At 35.5% G+C, this 24,552-nt stretch overlaps 1 protein-coding gene across 2 annotated transcripts in view; it reads left to right on the plus strand.

Annotated features, from left to right (window-relative positions):
• The first annotated feature begins 347 nt into the window (after nt 1–347).
• The window catches only part of LOC115449954 (troponin C), a 37,143-nt gene continuing 12,938 nt past the window's right edge, over nt 348–24,552 (plus strand). The window contains exons 1-3 of one of the 2 annotated variants that reach the window (XM_030177856.2): nt 348–452; nt 638–674; nt 15,039–15,182. In XM_030177856.2, coding sequence (XP_030033716.1) covers nt 450–452; nt 638–674; nt 15,039–15,182 — 184 coding nt within the window. In that variant the 5' untranslated portion in view covers nt 348–449. Of the gene's footprint in view, nt 559–637; nt 675–15,038; nt 15,183–24,552 lie in introns of both variants that reach the window. The other variant, XM_030177855.2, reaches the window with a different exon arrangement.

Here is a 24,552-nt window from a genome sequence, read left to right on the forward strand (position 1 = left end):
GGGAATAACAAATACTGTTTTTGTTGATATTTAATTCGCAGAATCTAATTACTATGGATAACTTTTACTGTTGTGTAATCTAAAGAATTAGAGGAAATTAGAGCAGTATTAATGTTTTAGAAGAAGAAAAAATTTACCTTCTTTTTTTTAAACTTGTTTAATTGAATATCGTTACGTGAAGTGATATTGATTTTTTTAACTAAGAAACGTCTTTGCTTTTTAAATTTATTTATTAAAACATGTTTTCAGTATCTATAAATTCAAGTCCGCCTTAGCAAATTCACATCTTACGGAATTATAATGACTGTAATATTGGATCAGCTCGATAGCCACATTCCAACGGCTAAGCCGCCGTGAATTTTTCATAGGTGTTCAGTGTCGTCCGTGGGCACAGCGCGTGCGCTTCTTCCCGCCCTTTTTAATTGTCAATTCCACATTTGAATTTGAAAATGGTGTGTTCCATTTAACTTTTAGTAGCCAGTATTGTAGTTGTTTTAATAAACCTCTAGCCAGTATTTTTGTAGTTACGTGATTAATAAAATAACAATGTCTGTTAAGGTAGGTGGATGTTGTTTAATTTTAATGTATCTATAATAATATTTTACGTAATTATATAAATGTGGATTTGTTGTTGCAGAACCGAAAAGACCAGCAAGATGACGAACAGATCGTAAGTAAGTAAAAAAAAACATTTTTATATCTTATTTAAGTAATGTTTAATGACGTCAATATTAAATCTCAATAAATTCCATAAAAATATTATTCCCAGCGGATAGTACTTACAAAAAGATTGTACTAGGGTAGTTAAACGAATTAATTTAACAGTAGGTATGATTTTGATTAAAACTTTATGCAATAGTCACTTTAAAAAAGTGAAATTAATACTATAAAAAGTTTCAAGAATTTAAAAAATAAATCTACCAAACATTCATAAAATACGCATTCAATAAGTAATAAAACCGTGTAAAACCAATTTATCTCAAAAACTTTGTAATCCGCAAAAACGTTGAAATATGCATCAAAGCTGGAAATTTAAATTGAAAACTGGCATTTGCGCACTGCACGGACCACAAGGCTGTGCAATTAACATATTATTTATACGCTAGGAAAACGTTGGAAATTATACGACAGGCAAGTTGCGCCAGGAGTCCTCTGCATGCATAATTGCGTGAATAAGTATTTAAAACTTTCAAGTGACTTTTTTGTATTGAAATAGGTGCTTGCTCTTTCAACTTATTTTATTTGATTTTTTATTATTTTTCGAATAAGAAATTATGGATTATAATTATTAAGGTTTCTTGGTATTGTGAAAAGTAGGGTAAATCGGTAAAGTACAAGATTTGATTCGCAACTTTTACTATTAAAATTAGTATGGGTTTTTTACGGACGATACGTTGTTTGACACAAGACTTTATAAGCAAAGGACCATTGCAACACATTTCACTTTAAAAGACAGAAGCTTAGAAACCTACATGAATTATTACTAATTACCGCATATAGGATAAAAAATTTGAATGACGAGACGAAATTGCCGTTCGCCTGATGGCAAGTGATACGACCGCCCATGAACAGCGGAAACACCATCCAACTCCTTGAATTACAAAGGATTGTTTGGTATTCCACGGCGCTCGCCATCCTGAGACATGAGATGTTAAGTCTCATTATGTCCAGTAGTCACACTGTTTAATAAGTTTGTAATTTTTACAGTTGAATTAGTTCATCTATAAAACCTAAATAAACTGTTCGAAAACTACTAACGAACTAGTAATAAAGATGTAGCCCGAGTCAATATTGAGCTGCGGGTAACATAAAAATTATAATGCTCGTAAACCCGACCGTGCGTTAATAAGTGAAAGCAATTTAATTCAGACGTATTATTAGTATCGGCATTAAAATGTACTAGAATAGAACAGATAATTATAAATAGACTTCGTTTTTTTATTACTTGCCTCAGTCTAATATTGTTATTAAATTGTACTAGAACGGAAATTATGAATTGGCGTCTTTTTTTACATCCCTCAATTTGATAAGCCCGCATAAGTCCGGCGTGTCTATATTTCGCTAAATTCTTTGGTCTATAGCGTATTTGGACAGTTTTATTTACCTATACTATATTTGCCAGGCTTACTTTAATATATATGAGGTGTTACGTTACAGATGTACTATACTTACCTAGTATAACTTTACCTCGGAGCGAGCTACGTATCAAATAGCGGAAATTCGTAATTCGCCCCCCATTATCCAATTTGCGAATTAATGTCTAGTATAATGTAAGCCATACACGATACGGTCTACCGGAGAGGTCATCTGTGGAGGTATGCCTGCGCAGGTATCAATTGAAAGAATTGATTTTTGATTCTGCGCCGGTCGCCTGCACAGGCTCAAAAATCTGCACAGGTCTATTCTCACACACATTGCGGTCTATCGGCGCAGGCATACCTGCACCGGTGGACCTTTCCGATGGACCCTAGCATGTATGACAGCCATTAGATTGTCCGGATTTTGACACACATGTTGACTTTGTAAATCAATAAATATATAAATATAAATACTTTACTTTGTCACACGGAAAAAATCATCCAAATATCACAGTAATATAAAATCACAGAATTAAGGATATAAAAACATATTTTATCTCCTTCATCTTCACACTAAACCAATTAATTCAAATATCACAGTAATATAAATTCACAGAAATAAGGATATAAAAACATATTTTATCTCCTTCATCTTCACACTAAACCAATTAATTCAAATATCACAGTAATATAAATTCACAGAAATAAGGATATAAAAACATATTTTATCTCCTTCATCTTCACACTAAACCAATTAATTCAAATATCACAGTAATATAAATTCACAGAAATAAGGATATAAAAACATATTTTATCTCCTTAAATTTCACACTAAACCAATCAATTCAAATACCAAACAATTCCAATTCCTATCTTCAAATCGATAGCAAAAAAGGATTATTTATTTATTTATTTATTAGCACTGCCACATTGTACATATAATAACAGTTACACATAGTTACACTAGTTTTAAACAATAATTATAGTCACTGATATGTACAACAAGTACGGCGTACATAACATTCGCCACAGTACTCGGCGAGTAGCATATTTTTATGGGGCCTCAAAACGGTACACATAATATTAATAATAATGAACAATTTTTCTAACTACAGATAAAATATAAAAAAAAAACAAAGTTAGTTTAATCAAAATAAAGTTTGTTTGACATGCTTACGGACTTATTTCTATTGGCTTGTATTTCAAATTGATCTGAAGTTTCGGATGGAAATCATATAATTTAAACGAAGTGTTGATTATAATTATCAAACCTGGGCTGGTAAACTACGTAAATTCATAGCAAATATACCAAAAATACCTGTCAAAATGTTAATCGGAAGATATATCACAGCGGAAGGAGTAACCGCTCGTTAACTTATGTGTAAAATATCTGCCGTACTGACCTAGAAAAGGCAACCACAAAACCACTTGCACGAAAAGCCAGGCTACTCTGTATCCAAAAATTTTATTCTACCCACAATATTGGAAATGTGGTGTGAATATAAAATAGAAAACGAAGTCAGTCCGAAAAGAGCATGAATGCGTGCCCAAAATAGTAAAGGAGTTTTAAAGGGTTACAGAATTGAATGCTACGGATTAGAGTTGGGGTACATGGGCTGTGTATTTGTGGATAAGGAGGTCTTGAGTTCCAATCCCAGGTCGGATAAAATCGTTTAAATTTACCTAAAACGACATTCATAATTTGGGAATGGATCTCCAAGATATGTGTAAGATTATGTAAGCGTCCAATTAGATAAGCAAATTTGAAACACAAACACACTTACTAGTGGTAGGTCTCTTATATGCCAGCATCCGTCTGGGTAGGTACAACCGCAATGTCTATTTATGCCGCCAAGCCGCAGTGCTTGGTCACTGTTGTGTTCCGGTTTGAAGAACATGGTAGCCAGTGTAACTACTGGACATAATAAGACTTAACACCTCATGTCTCAGGATGGCGAGCGTAATGGTATACCAAATAATACTTTGTAATTCAAGGTGTTGGATGGTGTTTTTATTGTTTATGGGCAGTCGCATCGCTTACCGTCAGGCGAACGGCAAGCGCGTCTCGTCATTCAAAGCAATAACAAAACATTTCCTTTATCAAACAAATTCACAAAGATCTCTGCAAGCGGGACATTACACGATTACTCTGACGTCATTTCCATCAATGACCTTGGCATGATTACGATTAGATTAATCGTGTAATGTATGACTATGAATCGGATCTTAAAATATTGGAATTAAAACCTTGATACAAGGCCAAAAGGTCTTAAAACAGTTATCACTTTAAAATATTTCTTGCAAATTAATTCCATACGCTCGCACATAAATCAATCTATCGCATTGCTCGAGTGTTTTGTGACGTCACTTGCACTATCATGACGTCACAGGTTAACCTTTAATTAGTTTTAAAACGCATTAGCGAATGCATTAACGGCAGAGATAACATTAATAGTTCACGATAACTGTTCATACTGGATAGTGTCCAATTTTTTGCCTTGTAATATATCCATTACACTGATACTAGTTATTTTTGGGGAATTTATTTCCGAAACAATATTTCTTGACTAAAACTTCACGTAGATTTTGTTTCAATTAGATTATTAAGTAGTACATTTACATTGGGTAAAAGCACTGATAGATATGTACTACGTACTAGATTTGGCGTTCCGAACATTCACTGTGTTCAACTGAATTGAACCGTCATCCATTCAAACTGATTTTAGTATGGTATCAATATTGATGCTTGTAGTTGTGTACGGATTGGCACTCATAATATAAAAACGCGAGTCTAACTGCAAACTCTGATGTGAATAAAAAATATTAGTCAAATAAGTACCTAAAATTATTTGTTTATCAAGTGAATAAATATAGTGACGTTTTGGTTGCCATTTTAGTTCAGATGTTGAACAATATGGACGTTCCTGTCTATAGAATATACGTCAATGGGTAAAAGGATAAATTTAACTTCCGTTACTCAGTAATGGGTATCGTTAGGGAGTAAATTAGGAGTATCGATCTGACGAAATGTATCAAATCTCCTTAAGGTCTGGGGATTCGAATATTAAGCTTACCTGATAATAAATTTATCGGATATTTTATCCGCATAAAATATTAATGGGGAAAAGATGCCAGGATGTCTATTTTGGATCCCAAGGCTGTTTTTGGTCCGTAGGAACTGCTTCATCTACATGTAGTATATGAATAGCATAGTGTCCTATCAACCCACACTGTTAAAAAAGGTATTATAGCCTTGGGTAATTTTTTTATCTTTTCTAGAAACTTCAATAATCTTTATTGATTAACAAAGGTTTACAATATTTGCAAAATTTTCGTATTTCTGTTTTTACACTTAGGATGTCGGGAGAGGGGCAAGGTTGCGCTATATTTTTATACGTGCCCCCCCAACCGATACTACAATATTGTTACTTATTAAAACTAAACGAAGTCATAAAAAAATTTAAGAATAATACTAGACTAAGATAATACTAGACCTGTTTTATATACTGCCCATTGATGAGCATGGGCCTCTTCTACTACTAAGAGGGTTTAGGTCTTAATCCACCACACTAGCTTACAGATTGGCAGACTTGACATATTATTATAGAGAATTCTCAGGTATGTTTCCTCACGATAATTTTCATCACTCTTCAACCTAACTATAATTGATTAACAATACACGCGTCATAATTATGTCGACTGGCGAGAGGTAACTATCTCTTGTCTGTCAAAATTATCTTGATCCCACTCCGCTTACCATACGGTGTAATGCACTTTGCCATGTCTGTATAAACATAATTTTCTTGAATAAAAAAACCGCGATAGTCTGGTTGGTCGTCGGTTGGGGGTGCCGAGACGAATGTCCGCAGGTTTAAAACTCAAGGACACGCACCTCTGACTTTTCTAAAAAATCACGTGTGTATTCTTTGTGAATTTATCGTTCGCTTTAACGGTGAAGGAAAACATCGTGAAGAAACCTGCATACCTGAGAAATTCTCTATTGGAATTTCGAAGGTGTGTGAAAGCTACCAATTCGCACTTGCCCAGCGTGGTGGACTAAGGCCTTATCCCTCTCAGTAGTAGAGGAGACCCGTGCCCAACAGTGCGACAGTATATAACACAGGGCTGATATTATTATTATTATACTTCAATAAGACAGAGTTGAATGCATCACCCTAAATAATTTTAATACAGCACATTTTATTAATTATATTAATATCAAGAAATGCCAGATACTTCTCACAACATGCTGACAAATATTTCTAATCAGACTCAGAATAATCAAGCACTTAGATCACAAAACATATCTCCGCTAAGTCACAAAGGCACTCAAGATACAATTCATAAAAGAACGTATAAAGTTCATCCACTTCAACGTAAGAGTGTAGAAAGTCTACATTATCGCGAAAATCATCAAAGATGCATCTTTTAAGATGATGCTAAAGACGTTCTTAAGTGATTGTCTTTTAAGACTGGAGAAGAACAAAAGAATTCAAGTGCTTCATCAGACAATACCAACTTGTTTTAGACTTTTTTGATACACATTGAATAGATAATGAAACTATGTTAGGGTAAGCTTGTGTTGAGAGGTTCAGAAGTTGTGTGAGCATCATCTTGCTTCGTTTTGAAGGACATTGCTGCCAATGTAGTAGGTATTTGTTGAGTCATATACTCTTAATGCGGCGATAGCCTAGTTGGATGTGGAACGGACTGCCAAGACGAATGTCAGCAGGTTGAAATCCCAAGGGCACACACCTCTGACTTTTCTAAAAAATCATGTATGCTTTGTGAATTTATCGTTCGCTTTAACGGTAAACGAAAACATCGTGAGGAAACCTGCACATCTGAGAAGTTCTCTATAGGAATTTCGAAGGTGTGTGAAGTCTACCAACCCGCACTAGGCCAGCGTGGTAGACTAAAGCCTAATCCCTCTCAGTAGTAGAGGAGGCCCGTGCTCAGCAGTGGGCAAGTATATAATACAGAGCTGATATAATTGTTATTATATTATTGAAACAATTTTATCAAAACACCGTTCCAATAACCATCTTTACAAATAATAGCTCAAAAACTTACAGGAGACTTTCTTCTAGCATACCCATGATTTATAACCATATTTTTTCAAGTTCCAAACTCGTAAGTAGGTTAATGTATACAGATAAAGAAATAAAATGGGGTCAAACCATGGATTGTGTCGCGGCCCGTTTTCTCACAATAGCCGTACCTTCGCGCGGATATAATCCGATTAGAATCACACGAATCCCGTAATCTAAGGATCAGTTGTTTTCGGATATTTATTGTTTTGTTTAGACAATATAAATTGTTTAGGATAATTTGCTACGTTTTGTTTTGAAAGCTTAGAATGGGAATGGATTATGAATTCTAGTTTATGAATCTTTCTTCTGTGGACAGTAGTGGCGAAGCGTCCATACAAGCCGATTCCTACCGGGTTACCTTTTGTAAATTAATTAAAAATAATAAAAGAAAACCTAATAATATAACTAGAATAAAAATAGTATATTTAAACAAGTATTCTTATACTGATTCAATTAAATCAATACTTCAAGGAATATTGTTATCGGTAGTTCATATAAATTGGAAGTGAACTTGAAATATTTCCTCGGGTTACCTTTTGAAAATTATCACCCTTCGCCACTGGTGGACAGTTATTACTAAGGTAGCTAGTGAAATAGTTTTTACCTTCCAACCCGAGCTAGGTTTTCAGTTTTCAATAAGTATATGAAATCGTGATTTTCTTTTTTCTTTTAAGGATTTTATTTTATTAATACGAAGGCATCTGAGCAACATGCTACTCAGTATTTCGTAAATTTTGGATGGTATTTCTAAATTGATGACGGTATCGCTGAACAGGCAAGCGGCTTCATCGTTCCATCATATTTTTGCGTTCGGTGGAGTAGTTTATAACGTGTGCGGTACGACGACCGGTCTGAGGTCCGGGGTTCAAACTCCGGGTCAGGCAAAGTGATAGTGAAATTAAAAAAAAGTCTGGAATTTGTGGCCGATATATCAATAGACTCGCTCTTATCACATTATAAAAGGTTACACTAGTAGCATCTGTCTAGCGCTTAAATAATGAATGGTTCGCAGTGTGTTTAAAATAAAATTAAACACAACATCGTTTTTTTCTGGTGGGAGGATATATTTTATGTCCGCCCAGATTACGACCACCATACACAAGGTGTCAAACTCGCCATAGTGGTCCACGTAATTGTCGCGTTCCAAGATCTGCCTGAGTATATCCAGTTCCAACAGGCCGGCATAATTTTGCCGACTGCTAAGGGGTAATCATCTCTCCTCATTCGACATTCTATTGCCCACTTCACATACGAGGTTCATTAGGGTCACTTTGCCGTGCACGTATACAAAAAGTTCGTTAAGCCTTGTAATATAATTTTAAAGAGAAAAGCAAGCCCGTCTAGGGCTAATTGCTGCGTAATCTGGCCGGGACGTGGCTAATTGTTAACGCTAATAGCGCAGACGTGCAATGTTTATAACTTTCATTTTAAATGGGACTGTACGGACATAGCTTTACTGTTTATTTTCCCATGATGGAACTACATAGACTACAGAGCTCACGCCTCATTTACAAGGGGTGGGTAGTAGTATCGTAGTTTATTTTCCCATGATGGGACTACAGAGACTACAGAGCTCAAACCTTATTTACAAGGGGTGGGTAGTAGTATCGTAGTTTATTTTCCCATGATGGGACTACAGAGACTAGAGCTCAAACCTTATTTACAAGGGGTGGGTAGTAGTATCGTAATTTAATTTCCCATGATGGGACTACAGAGACTAGAGTCAAACCTTATTTACAAGGGTGGGTAGTAGTATCGTAGTTTATTTTCCCATGATGGGACTACAGAGACTAGAGCTCAAACCTTATTTACAAGGGGTGGGTAGTAGTATCGTAGATTAATTTCCCATGATGGGACTACAGAGACTAGAGCTCAAACCTTATTTACAAGGGCTGGGTAGTAGTATCGTAGATCAATTTCCCATGATGGGACTACAGAGATTAGAGCTCAAACCTTATTTACAAGGGCTGTGTAATAGTATCGTAGTTTATTTTCCCATGATGGGATTACAGAGACTACAGAGCTCAAACCTTATTTACAAGGGGTAGAAGTATATTAGTTTATTTTCCCATAATAGGACTACAAAGATAATGTGCAGAACTCAGGCCTTATGAAATTAGTAGTATAGAAAGTATAGGCCCATGTCCCCCATCTCTTCATTACTAGGGAGAGAAAGCCAACGGAATCACCAGGTACCTAACTAATATTATGAAAATGAGTTTGTTTGTAACGCCTTCACGTTTTTACTACTCACCGATGAACATGGAATTTTGTATAAACGTTAGTATTATACCTTTATTTATACTAGTACCTTTCATCCAGAAGAAGTACTGTTCCCGAGGAATAGAAATTGATTTTGTCAATCAATCAAACGGCGAGCCTTGTACTTTAAAAACCAATGATGTGGTTTGGTAGTGTTAGAAGTACTAGAAATCTGGCGGTAGATTATAATTAATGTTATCATTGCGAAGCTGGGGCAGATCGCTAGTTTCGAATTATATAAAATGATATAATAATAATAATAAAGCTTTATTTAATTCCATACAACATACGATAAATTCTGATTATTAAATAGAATAAATAACATTATTTTTTAATTTTTAGCATTGATGATAAGATTATAATATCAACTGATTCTCATTTTATTATTTTGTCACGACTTGTATGGACCCCCTTCGAATAAAAGCCTCCTCCAAGGACTTCCATCGCTCTTTGTGACTAGCCAAGGATATCCAGTTCTCTCCTGCTACCTTTACCAGTTCGTCTGTCCATCACCACATGGGCGACCTTTCATTCTACGGCCTCGAGGTTCCATTTCGAACTATATAAAATAAACACAAATTGCGTACATATATACCAAAACACTAATGGGTTGCTCCATTAACCCATAAAATCGAGATAAGGGACCTAATGCGACTCAATCATGGACCCTTTACTTCCTGTTCCGATCCCATTACGGAATCAATTAAGCGCTTGTTGCCGCTGATGCTTAATTAATTGACAAGTTATAAAAATGTGAAGAGTCCAAGAATTATAAAATATGGCGTACTTTAAACCAACAATAAAATTATAGTATTATTTGAACAGCGCACTCTTAATAAAATAATCATCTATTTCTAAATTGTTAATTTGTGGCAGTCGTCGGAAAACTAATTTTTGTATGCTACCTTTTTTTTGAAGTTATAAAATTGAGCTAGCATGAAAAAAAGGGAAAAAACTAAAAGGTCGCAAACAGAAATTGGTTGTTTGACGATTCCCACAAATTGGCAATTTTGGAATGGGTCATTATTTTATTAAGAGTGCGAAGTATGCAGTCAGTAGTAACTATATACTCTTCTAAAGAGTATGTTTTGATGATGCAAACCAGATGCAGAAGGTAGTACCGCCGGACACGGTTTGCATTGCGAAGAGATTCGTCACTTTGAATCCCTACCTACCGGTGATTTGAGTCTTGAGCCTTGCTATTAGAAGATTATTAATATTTCTTATTTTTATATGCATTGATATTGAGAGACTGTCTCGATTGTTTAGTTGTATTACGATACGATTGCACTGTTGAGGTCTCGGGTGCGATGTCCAGGTTGGGAAAAGTGATATTAGGTTTTTCTACCCAATATCAGCCCGGAGTTTAGAATTTGTGCTCTTTATGGTGATCGGCCCGCGCGCTATCACATCATGGGCCAGAATACACATGAGTGAAAGTTGGTACACTAATTGCGCCACAGGGTACCCCTTTGGGATAAAAGGAATGGATGTGGGTGTGTAAAATTATTACCAAAATTTAGGAATTGTGATAGTAAGTATCTAATAAATACAATAAAATATAAATTAATAATAATAATAATAATATCAGCCCTGTATTATATACTTGCCCACTGCTGAGCACGGGCCTCCTCTACTACTGAGAAGGATTAGGCCTTAGTCCACCACGCTGGCCTAGTGCGGATTGGTAGACTTCACTCACCTTCGAAATTCCTATAGAGTACTTCTCAGATGTGCAGGTTTCCTCACGATGTTTTCCTTCACCGTTAAAGCGAACGATAAATTCACAAAGAATACACACATGATTTTTTTAGAAAAGTCAGAGGTGTGTGCCCTTTGGATTTTAACCTGCGGACATTCGTCTTCGCAGTCCGTACCACACCCAACTAGGCTATCGCCGCTTTTTTTTACAACTTTTTTAAATATAAATTACTCTATCATAATACAACCCAACATTGAAAAGAGATCTACTCTTATATACAACATAATGGTTTGAATACTTCTTCACGATTCGATAAATTCATATAAATTGGGACAAAATGGAAGGGTTAAAGGTTTTACCGCGTTGTAAACGAATTGAATGTGCGACCGAGCGCTGGGTATCGATTTTGAGTACCCAAGCCGATATAACCGCACACTCTGTGCAATGCTAGCCACAAAGCTTGCCAGTTTTATTTTATATTGTTTTTTATATTAAATGTAAACAATTTATGAACAAAATAAATGAATTAGACAAAAGATTAGCTGGTAAGTGGAAACAGCTCGTCATCGACTCCGACAAGACGTTTCAAGTCGGACACGACCTTCAGTGATGAAGAATATAATCAAGAAGAAGAGTTCACAAGACGACGAAAGTTCGTTAAGAACAAATCATATTTCAATTCCCATCAATTCATCGGAGCATAGTTTAAAGTGCACATAAAACAAACTACGCTATGAAAACTGCAATGAGCGTTTTTCTTTATGGACCAAATTCCAAGGTGCATTACAGATATATTTTATTTACCAATTAGATGGGTAAAGGGTATGGAGCTGCTCCAATTATAATCATTTTACCTGTGTTTTGCGATTATGAATTATAAATGAATGCATAGATGTTACGTACATTATATTATCTTCATCTTTTATAGAAACATTGGTTTGTAGTCGATTTATGTTTTTTTATGCGGGCACGCCAATATGTCCCTACTGCACCTGATGGTAAATGAAGTGGGGTCTAATAGTAATATGTCGACTGACGAGAGATGATTACCCCTCAACAGTTACCACAATTATGCCGGCCTCTTGGAACCGGATGTACACAGGCTGATTCCGGAACGCAACACATTTACGTAGGCCACTATGGCGGGTTTTAACACCTTGTGTACGGTGGTCGCTATCCGGGCTGATATAAAATATGTCCTATGACCAGCAATATAATCTATATATATAAAAATGAATCCCTATTTCCCTTGGTCACGCCATCACGCGAGAACAGCTGGGCCGATTTCCCTATTTTTTTTTTGTTGTGTTTGTTATTGTCAGGAGAAGGTTCTTATGCAAGAAAAAATTCAAAAAATTGCGCGGAAAATTTGAAAATTTAAGAAAACTTAACAACAATATTAATTTTACATAACTGTCAGCGATCGACAGAATGCGCGCGTGCATACTATAGTTAAGACAGGACAACGTCAGGTCAGCTAGTATGTATTATAAAAATGTATTCAAATTATCGTTAATATAAAGATATTATATTAATGATAATTTAGACATATTTTTGGTTTGATTTCGAATATATTCGACACATAGTTCTCTTTCCAATGGCCGCAACTATATCTTGACAATCCAGTCCAAATTGTTTCGGCTTAACAATACGAAGCCGAACGAGAAACTTCGTCCGAACGAGAGCCGCAACTGACAGCGGATATGGAGAGGAATTTAAAAGCCATTCGAATGAGTTCGGATATATCCGCAGTTTCCATTGTTCATGTCGGATATAAACGGTCCAGTTAACGTTTTGTAAATGTACTGAAAATTTTGAATATATTATTGAGACTGCAAACTATTGCGTCAGTAATATTGCTGTACCAAAATTATATTATTAATCAGTCAAGTCTAGAGATTTCTGCATCAGGTAGTGGTGGGATATATTTTATATCCGCCCGAATAGCGACCACCTTACAAGGTGTTAAACCCGCCATAATGGCCCACGTAACTATGTCGCATTCCGGGATCACCCTGTGTATATCCGGCTCAAACAGGCCGGCATAATTGTATCGACTGTCAAGGGGTAATCATCTCTCGTCAGTCGACCTTCAATTGGACCCTACTCCTCTTACCATCAGCTGCAGTGGGATAAACAAGCCGGGCCATTATAAAAAAAATATGTGGATAAATAAAAATACTCAGCAGTCTAGATTGAACATAGATATTTAATCTATATTTCCTTGCGTAGATACAAGCGGGAATAACCAAACATTTCATTTTCGGTATTTGTTAAAATCCATTAATATTATTATGTCCAAAAGTAGACACCGGCCAAAACTGTTGACTTCTGGTTTCAATTCCTGGCTCCCATCCAAGGAACAGCGTAGCCGTTGATAGCCTATATCGGTTGGGGCCGTAAGCCTCTGGTTTTAATCCCTGGCCAACATCCAACCAGGATCACGGGAATGACTATATTTTATTCAATCAAAGCTAGGCTATTCCTTTATAATCTAGTAATTAATGCGGGTCTTCCCGCTTGATCCTTTCCCGTTATAAATGTTGTATTTATTTAAGATTGAATGTAGTTTTCATTTTAATGAAGAATTGGTCCATTTTCGGGCTTAAAATTTAAATACACCAACCGGTACGTGTATATACTAAGGAATATCTATAAAAAATACAAACACATCACGCATTTATCCCCGAAGGGGTATGCAGAGGAGCAACCAGGGCATCCACTTTGCGCCAAGTATGTGCCGTCCCATATGATAGGGGGCGAGCCTATTTCCATATAAGGCATAAATTCCAGACTCAGGCCTGATATCGCCAAAAACCAAATATCGCTTTGCCCGACACGGGATACGAACGCAAGACCTCAGAGCGCTACCATACCGCGCATGCATACAACTACGCCACCAAGGTAGTCTAACTAACACAAACTTATACCGTTTGTAATATAGAAGCAAAGAAAGTAAACTTTCAAACTAAATGATCGAAGAACCAGCCGCTTGATCAAAAATACATTTATCAATCAACAATATATATTTTACCATTTATAATGTAAGAACTAAGTAGGCTTTCAAATTAAATGATAGAAGAACCAGCCGCTTGATTAAAAATACATTTATCAATTCACAATAGTCATACTAACTAGAAAGACAAAATTATGGATGACGTTCCACTGAGTGGCACTTGCCGTCACGATGTCTTAGCTCGATAAATTAGTCTCCCATACAAAGACAAAGGGAATCCATTTTGAGACTACAGTATCCTTTGTGATAGAGATATATGTGATGGTATATTATTTATGGGTGACATAGTTTATTTCATGTAATGGTGAATTTAAAGTGCCCTTAAACTAAATAAAGTTTTCTCGTGATTTCTTTCCTGAGTAACTCTGAAAATGAATTTATGCCACGAAAAGATTTTTATGAAATATTGTTGCAAAATTTCCTGTCTCACCTTTTTTCTGTTTGTCTTATTACATTCACTCTATGAATTATTTTGAGAAATTCTCTACTTATTTGTTCAATAAAAGCTAACCAGGCAATATGTTTATATTTATGTTGGTTTTTCGGATATATTTTTAAACAGCTAAACCGATTTTGACGGAAATTTTGTTAACGATATCTATTATTCTAATTATAATCCAGATTACAATCCAAAAAAGGGCATTTCAAACCGCTATTTTTCCTTTTTGCATTATAATATACTTAGTATTTTTTAAACTACCTTCGAATGCTTTAAATATTTGTTTTGTTATGTAATACAGATAGGGAACTAGAGGTCTATAACATGACATTTCTCACCAATGTTATCATGTTTGTTGTATGACTGTTTGTTCCTTAATAAATAATAAAAATAAATATATATCTATACTGTATTTTTAAATAAATTAATATATTGTTTTGTCCGGCAGTGCTTCGGCGTGCGTTCAGCATGTTCGACTCTCAGAAACAGGGCAAGATCGAGAAGGACAAGATTCGGACGATACTCAACACGATGGTGCACAACTACGATGACCTGGAACTCGACAGGATGCTAGACAGCGAAGACGCTGATGGTAAGTAAAACATTTTTTTATTGCTTTGAATGATGAGACGAGCTTGCCGTTCGCCTGATGGTAAGCGATACGACCGCCCATAGACAGTAGAAACACCATCCAAAACCTTGAATTACAAAGTAGTGTTTAATAGCCATCCTGAGACATGAGATGTTAAGTCTTATTATGTCTAGTAGGTACACTGGCTACAATGTCCTTTAAACCGGAACACAATAGTGACTACGCACTGCTGATTGGCGGCAGAAATAGACATTGCGATGGTATATTCCCAGGCGGACTCTCACGTATGAGAGAACCAACAGATTGTTCTGATCTCACACATATTAGTAAATTCTTCTTTCATGTCATTAAGATTACTAAGTCGAATAGCGAACTCGTTTGGACTTTCAAAGCAAAAAAATCTATCAATGGTTTTTAAGTTGTTTTTTTTAACACGACCTTTTTATTTGAAATTATTAAACTACCAGTTATAATTATTTTTAAACATAACGTACTTAATGTCAATATGTATCACCTTAATGAAGATTTCATGTCTAAAGACCGAGATTAAGTCGAAGACGTTCATAAACTAACCTTTAAAGTGGCCATTCAAAAATAAACACTAGTTAATCTTGAATTAACGTCGCGTTTACGACTGGAATAGCTTCTGTTTGATGTTGGGTGTCTGTCTCGTCTTGGAATGTTTTTCTTGTAATCTATGCTAATAGATGTAAAGGTTGTTTGTTTGTATCTTTAAAACTATTGAATTGATTTTCAATTTAGACTGATTTTTCAATAGAAGTTATTCCTCGAAATTGTAACTTAACTGAATTTAAAAATGAAAATATTAAACTTGATTGAAATAATTGATGACAATATGTTCATGTTGTATTTAATCCCACGTAAACTTTTTTTTGGCGATTAACCAATCAGCTCTAAAAGACATGTACATTGCTTAAGTAAGATGAGATACATTCAATTTAATATAATTTTTAATTTGAGAAGACTGCAGACGGAGCCGCGTTAAGAAGCTATAATGAGAACGTTTCTCGCCTTTGCTAAAACTGATTAACTTATCTACCCATATAATAAAATTGTAATAGGCTGCTGTCTGTACATTATAGATACTGAAGATAAATTAATATGGAAGTCTTTATTAGAGCAACAGAAGTCAAAACAACAGTTTTTAGAATTTTTGTCTCATGTTTGTAGACGCATCACACAAAAACTGCATGGAATTAAATGTAGTTTTCGTCGATGTATGACTAAAGATCTAATTTAAAATATAGACTTAACTTTTTTATACCCCAGTAAAATATAAAGCAAGATTTTTATCACGAAAAATAATTTTACTCGGGTGGATTCGCTAGCAAAAGCTAGTAATTAATCGATTAACAACTTATGACATCAACGTCCTAGGAACATTCTATAAGAATCGAATCCAGGATCACCTCGTCTAGGATGTACACAAATCCTTTGTTAAAAGACAATGAAAACAATTGAAAGTCCGCTTAAATACGTAAGCCATAAAGCTTAAATATTAAACCCTCCATGAAGGATATACTTGGTAGCTCTTGGCTGATCTGGATTCTCTCCAGAAGAGTTAAGCCGTCAGTGGCGGTTGTTAAGTTGTCGCAGAGGTTGTAGTGACAACTTTAGCTGTAACATCAATTACTTGTTATAAAGCTGATGTTATTCTCGTAGGGGAAGCAGACGTAGTGCATCGCGGTTTTGCGAGATAATGTATCGTAGCAGAAGTTTATAATTTTGTCGAGTACAAATACGTCTTGTTTATTTTTCAAAATTGGCTCGGCAATGTGTCCGTTCTGCATCTGGCGACTATAGACTGACAAGAGATGATCAACCCTCGACAGTCAGTCCGCAGGTTCAAATCCCAAGGGCACACACCTCTGACTTTTCTAAAAAATAATGTGTTTATTCTTTGTGAATTTATCGTTCGCTTTAACGGTGAAGGAAAACATCGTGAGGAAACCTGCACATCTGAGAAGTTCTCTATAGGAATGTGAAGTCTACCAATCCGCACTAGGCCAGCGTGGTGGACTAAGGCCTAATCCCTCTCAGTAGTAGAGGAGGCCCGTGCTCAGCAGTGGGCAAGTATAATAAGCTGATATTATTATTATACGCAGGCTGATCCAAGAAAGCGACTTACGTGGGCCGTCGTCGGTTTTATACCTTATGTGCGAATGAGACATAAATTATTTGAAATATTAATCAGCTTTGGTTTATAACAGCCTCCGTGCCATATGTTGATAGCCCTCCACTCAACGGCTTAAAGACACCTACGACAACAGACTTACATAACTAATAGCAAGCAATTTACACCATTGAAGCGATATATAAATGAATCCCTATTTCCCTTGGTCACGTCATCACGCGTGAACGGCTGGACCGATTTCACAATTTTATTTTTTTTTGTTTGTTATTGTCAGGAGAAGGTTCTTATGAAAGAATAAATTCAAAAAATTGCGCGGAAAATTAGAAAATTTAAGAAAACTTAACGAAAATATGAATTTGATATAACTGTCAATTGTTTGAAATAACTGTCAGCGATTGACAGTATGCGCGCTGCAAATTCATAGTTAAGGCGGGACGTCTGTCGGGTCAGCTAGTAAAATATAAAACACAAACAAAAATATACTAACTAACCTTCAAATTTTAAGTGCAACTATAAAATACCACGGTGTGACACGTTGTCAAACATGTGTCAGAAGTTGTCAGTAAATACATGTATTTTATTACTGAATAGCTTTTGTGTGTCATAAATTTTCTTTTGACGATGTGATGATTGTTAAATGCCCTGACAACGAGGTTTTAAGAATGTGATACCGATAAATTGCTACAAATATGTCATGACATCATAAAAATCGTTGTAATTATTGTATTTTAATACGCTATTTTGATGGCAGTTATAGAGAAGACTAGCTTTTGTTACCGATCCCGCTTGCGTGGAAATGTTTCTTTACATAAATGGACTATACAGTATTTTTTTTATAGTATTTGTACATTGTGAGAATTCAAGTTGGGAAGAATTTAATAAATTTTTGAATGTGACTACTACATCCATGATACTGAAAAAAAAATCTTTACGTTGCCTTTCCGTAAAATGATGTTTAAACGTCTTACCCTTAAATTAAGATTAACGACATTTCAAAAATCGAACACAATTTTTAATATTCGATCCGACCCTTATAAGCCAATCAAAATAATTCATTTGCATATATGTCAAAAAAAAACTAATTGGTCCATTTTCACACAAAAGGCATTTGGATTGTTTATTGAAAACGGCGGTTAGAGTATTTTTGAAAATAAATGACTAAATGGCTGTTGCAAAATATTATTGCGATTTTTTCCGTTGCATCTGCTTTCTTTTAATTTGTCTTAATACTTCCATTGTATATATGATTAGATAGAACGAATGCATTCCTCGTTCCCTGAGACTCGGCAAGATTCACCGCTCGGTGTCATAAAACGAATGCCTCTGATCCTGGCTTGCATGTATTGCAGTGGCGGGTGTGAGGTCGGAATAGTTAATCCTTAATAATTTCGTGGTAATAAAATTTAAATGAATTTTTGCAGATTTTTCTTTCATAACACCTCTCATAATTAACGCTATAATTCTTTCATATATAATTTAAAACGCAAACGCGTTTTACACGAGTTCATTTTGAGGCTGGGGACGGGCTATTATTCAGTCAGAGATAATTGGTTCTTTGTAAGCGTCAGAGCGTGAACCGAGTCATGTATGCAATATATTCTCCATTTTTTAAATCATTGGATAAATTTATTTATTTAGTACTTCATGTCAGAGCGTGAACTGAGTCATGTATGCAATATATTCTCCATTTTTTAAATCATTGGATAAATTTATTTATTTAGTACTTCATGTCAGAGCGTGAACTGAGTCATGTATGCAATATATTCTCCATTTTTTAAATCATTGGATAAATTTATTTATTTAGTACTTCATGTGCAAATGTATACAGGCGTCCTTGATGCCATAGGCATTCTCTACCAGTCAATCTTAGGGTAGTTCTGAGATAATTATAAATTAATTACCTTACTAAATATAAGCGGCGATAGCCTAGTTGGGTGTGGAACGGACTGCCAAGACGAATGTCCGCAGGTTCAAATCCCAAGGGCACACACCTCTGACTTTTCTAAAATCATGTGTGTATTCTTTGTGAATTTATCGTTCGCTTTAACGGTGAAGGAAAACATCGTGAGGAAACCTGCACATCAGAGAAGTTCTCTACAGAAATTTCGAAGGTGTGTGAAGTCTACCAATCCGCACTAGGCCAGCGTGATGGACTAAGGCCTAATCCCTCTTAAACAATACTTTGTAATTCAAGGTGTTGGATGGTGTTTCTACTGTCTATGGGCGGTCGTATCGCTTACCATCAGGCGAACGGCAAGCTCGTCTCATCATTTAAAGCAATAAAAAAAATACACAATGGGATATAAATTCTTGGAAATTATACACAGGTAACACCGCTGGTAACACTTAGTCTACGAATTAATGCGGCTGTCAATAACAGCGTCATGCTAATTAACTGCGCAGCTGAGTTCTTAATCAGCTGTCAACTCAGATAATGTACTCCTAAAATGACCTCATTAACTTGATTTAGATACTTATTGGTTTAGATATATCGTGCATTTTCCAAGGAGATATTGGAATACGAAATCATTTTAACAAAGTACCTACATACTAAGTAAATCCCTTACACAATACTCTGACGAATCATTTGGTTTAGATATATGGTGCATTTTGCAAGGAGATATTTGAATACGAAATCATTTAACAATTTTGTTTCAGGTTAAATACGTGAAAATTAAACATTATTATTTATGTTATGCAAAAGTTTGGATGTTGGAAGCACACGCAAACTCTGAAACGGATTTAAACGAAACTTTGCATTGAAGTAGACGTCCTGTATCAGTATATATAAATATATACTACTATTTATCTCTGTACTCAATGAGGCTTTTATTCCAGAAATCTCTATTACACGGGCAGAGTTTCGGTCTAAAACTAGTTACTTGTTTACTAAAACATGTCTAAATTAACCTTAAACCGTCTGTAAATAAGTAAAGAAATAAATCACATTCAAATTAGGGCCGCCCTTTCGCGTGCGTCACGAACCTACCTCGTTAAATCTAAACGCGCATTTATATGAAGTTGGTTCAAAACTGGCCAGCTGCGAATCGAATGCTGGTGGTAGGATATATTTTATATCCGCTAAGACATCGACCACCGTACACGAGGTGTTAAAACCCGCCATAGTAGTCCACGTAAGTGTGTCGCGTTCCGGGATCAGTTTGTGTATATCCGGCTGAAACAAGCCGGCATAATTGTATCGACTTTAGAGGGTAATCATCTCTCGTCAGTCGACATTCTATTGGACCCTACTACACTTACTAACATAACACCACATTAGGATCTTATGTCTCATTTTAGTCTCTCGACAGTCGACATTCCCCCACTTCACTTACCATCCATAAAGATGTTATTTCTCATTTAAGAACAAGCAGAGCAAAAATAATTCTTCTGACACGGACGATGGGAATCACTTTACACTAACCCAGGTTATAAAACTGCAACGTAACCTCACAAATATGGCTCATAATTCTACGACAGCTATAAGTGAACTTAATACAGAGAATAACTAGTATGTTAACTTGATATGTGGTGAAACATTTCAACTGACACACAGCAATTAGGAAAGTAATTAGAGAGAGAGCCAGATGTGAGTTTACGATGGACGGCGTCACACTGCGAGCGAGAATAAAAAGGAGCTATTAATGAATAGACGACGTCCCACTGCGAGCGATTTAAAATAGGAGCACTAATAAATCTATCATCCATTCTTAGTTAATAAACTTGTAATTGAATTATAATATTTTTTCAAATTACCAAGTCTGCCAAAAAGTTGGGATGTATAATGATTTCTTATGTTTACGCGAATGTTAGACATTAAAATAAAATGATTTTACGGATCTTATCGCGGTTTTTTATATTATAATTTTTTCTCAACGTTTCGAATACTTTGCAGCCTTCGTGGTCACGGGGAGGACTGAATTGTAGGTAATACGTCCGTTTTAAATACGTCGGAAGAAAATTATATTATAAAATACCGCCATAAAATCCGTAAAATACTTTTATTTTAAAGTTGGGTTGTTTTATAATTAAATTTCGGTTTATTTTTTGCGAAATATTGTACCACCTCATATGATTACAAGGCATGAATTGACCAATTGCATGTCTACCTAGCCTTTAAATTCTTAGAATTCAACTCACTAAAAAGTTAAATTTCAGAATCGCTAGTATGTAAAGATTTCGTGTGCAAACATCCTTAAAGTTAATAACTTACTAAGTAAACGTTTATACACGGCCACGGTAAAGGAACCCCTCTACATTTGATGGTAAGTGGAGTGGGGACCAATGGAATGTTGACTGAAGAGAGATAATTACCCTTCGACAGTCGATACAACTATGCCGGCCTGTTTAAACCGAATATACACAAGCTGATCCCGGAACGCGACACACTTACGTAGGTCACTATGGCGGTTTTTAATACCTTGTTTAAGGTAATCGCTATGCGGGTAGATATAAAATATATCCTACCACCAGCAATCCTTCCAAAAGAACATTAATAATTTTAAATCTCGAAAGATTAAAAATATCGCTTGCAGTAAGACCACACCCATCGCCTTCACCACATCGGCATAAAGACATTCTCTAGTGTTTGTCCAAGTACATTCTAAGTTGCTGTTGCATACCTCAATGGCAACAGAATGCTAATTAAAGTAAATATGCTGTAACGTAATATTTTGGGTCTAGTAGCTAAAGTTTACAATATGGAACTTTTACGCCTATGCGATAATTTGATTGGATGCTTAGCACGACGAACTAGTACCTACTTTCACACACACTCATGCCTTTAATCCCCAAATATAGGCACAGATATAACTGGTGCACATTTTTTACCGTGTGTATTCCATCTCATGATGAAATAGGGAGCGAGCCTATCACCATATCAGGCACAAATTTCAGACTCTGGGCTGATAGTGAGAAAACTCATCACCTTGCCCGACCCGGGGATCAAACCCGAGACTGACAGACTCAGTACTGCAGTCGTACCGTTATACAACTACGCCACCGAGTTGGCCACGTACCTACTTTTGGCTAAACGTAGCGTAGCACTCGCGTTTAATGACTCCTCATTATTTAGTTGTAGGTATATATAATATTTCATAACTAATGTCACCACATATCAAATTAACTAGATAAAAATCGCTAAAAATAACTTTTTACAACTTTGAATACAATTTATTTATCATAATCATATTATGATGGTAGAAAAACAATGGTTGACGAACATTATATCTATATAAATCAGCTCTGTATTATATACTCTCCTACTGATGGTCTCTATTGTCTACTACTGCGAGAGTTGAGGCCTTAGTCAACCACGTTGACCTAGAACGGGTTGGCAATCGTAACACCTCTTCTAAGTTACAAATATATATTACAATATACAAGAACCATAAGAGCCTAATCGCTGCAACTGAGACCACACCCCACCTTTCAACAACGTCTCAGTTCAAAGACGCAGTGCAACTATAACCATTTCAACTTGAGCTGCACAGTCGAACATTACCGAGCCCGCATGTTAGTTTGTTTGCGTACTTAGCTATAGATAAGTAGGAAGTTTGCTTGGGTATTAAGTATTATATATTTGTATAGTTATATTAAGAGGTGAAGTTTTTGAGTTAGTAAAAGTATTCTGGAACGGAATTGATATTGAAAAAAATCTATCTTACTAATATAAATGCGAAAGTTTATGAGAATGTTTAGATGTTTGTTATAAGTAAACACAACAACAGCGGATTCGGATTGAAGATTGAGATTAAGATCGCTTATTGAAAACGGAGCTTAATCGGTGGCCACATCGATTCCAACAATAAACAAATTAATGTTAATAGTATGTGAATAAACTTTATCCTAATTGGTTAATTTCCGCAATCAATAGATTCAGAACATTTGTTTTAGAGCGTAAAATAAAAAATAAATCTGAAACACAGACCGCTGCACAGAAGAGTTATCAGAATAATATCCCTTTGTTCCCGAAATGACCAAAACATCCCTAGTTAAGCTAAGTTAACGCTTTCCTAACTGCTGATGTAAGGGACCGACCCTTGGCGATAAACTGCACCTAAAACCGAGATTTAGCGATAAAAGAGATTTACTTGTGTAACGCTGTAAAGCGCTTTTTTATTTATGTTGAACGTTTATTATATTTTTAAATTTAGAATCTTGTTTTTTTTAGACCGTTAATGACCGACATTTTTAAATATCTATCTCAAAAATGGACCAATCAGAGCAGAGCCTTTTGACATGCTTGAAAATGAGTTATTTTGATTGGTTCATTCTCAGAAACAGATTAAAGATTGAGATTGGGATCGTTTATTGAAAACGGCTGTAAGTTATCTGTTTTTATACATTTTATGATTTTATCTTCCTGTCTGTTTGATATTTAAATATCTGTATTGTTTAGCCGTAAGGAGTAGCTGAAACTTACGACCATAAAGTCATATATTTAGTTCCCGGATTAGGTAATATCGTAGGTACAGTCAGCCAAAAAAGTAGCTAAACAAATTCAAAATTGTTCAATTACATTTGTGGCTGACTATACATTTGTGACTGTTTTAATAATTAAGGCACTTTTATAAACGTTTAACATTCAAAACCAGTATTCAAACCTAGGACTTATTTACAACAATCCTTGTAACCTCATGTAATATATTACTCCATTAAAGGTAGTTCTACACTAACTGGAGACTTAAGCACGATGCAATAAGCCACGGCTTAAGGCTTAATGAGCATTACAGTTGTTAAGCTATAACTGTATAGAGTGGTTAGAGCTATTACGCTGATCTCTAAGGCTTAAATTGTTAAAGAGCCAAGTAATTGTCTTTCTCTATCAGCTTTAAATTCATCGACTTTAGGAATAAAATTGCTTGTTTTTATGTCTTTGAATATAGGTTTTGTTTTGTTTTGATACAATACATTATATGATGATTGGTTTGAAAATAATGTACTAATATATTATCAAAACGTAGACTCGAAATTTCTTATAATTTGTGAATTTTTCATCTAATATATGCAAATAAGGGGTGTTCCTATCGCCGAATCAATAGTAAGGGGCTCCCGAGCTCTAGGGGTTCTTCTTAGCCCATACCTACATTAAACTAAGTGGGCGTCTAAAAATACGCACTGCGCTGACGGCCCCTAATAAGTTTTATATAGGACCCCTCTATGGCAATTTATACCATTGGGACACATAAAATAGGTCTTTCGACTTTTGTTATA

The sequence above is a fragment of the Manduca sexta genome, chromosome 14, assembly GCF_014839805.1.
Source record: "Manduca sexta isolate Smith_Timp_Sample1 chromosome 14, JHU_Msex_v1.0, whole genome shotgun sequence".
Taxonomy (NCBI): domain Eukaryota; kingdom Metazoa; phylum Arthropoda; class Insecta; order Lepidoptera; family Sphingidae; genus Manduca; species Manduca sexta.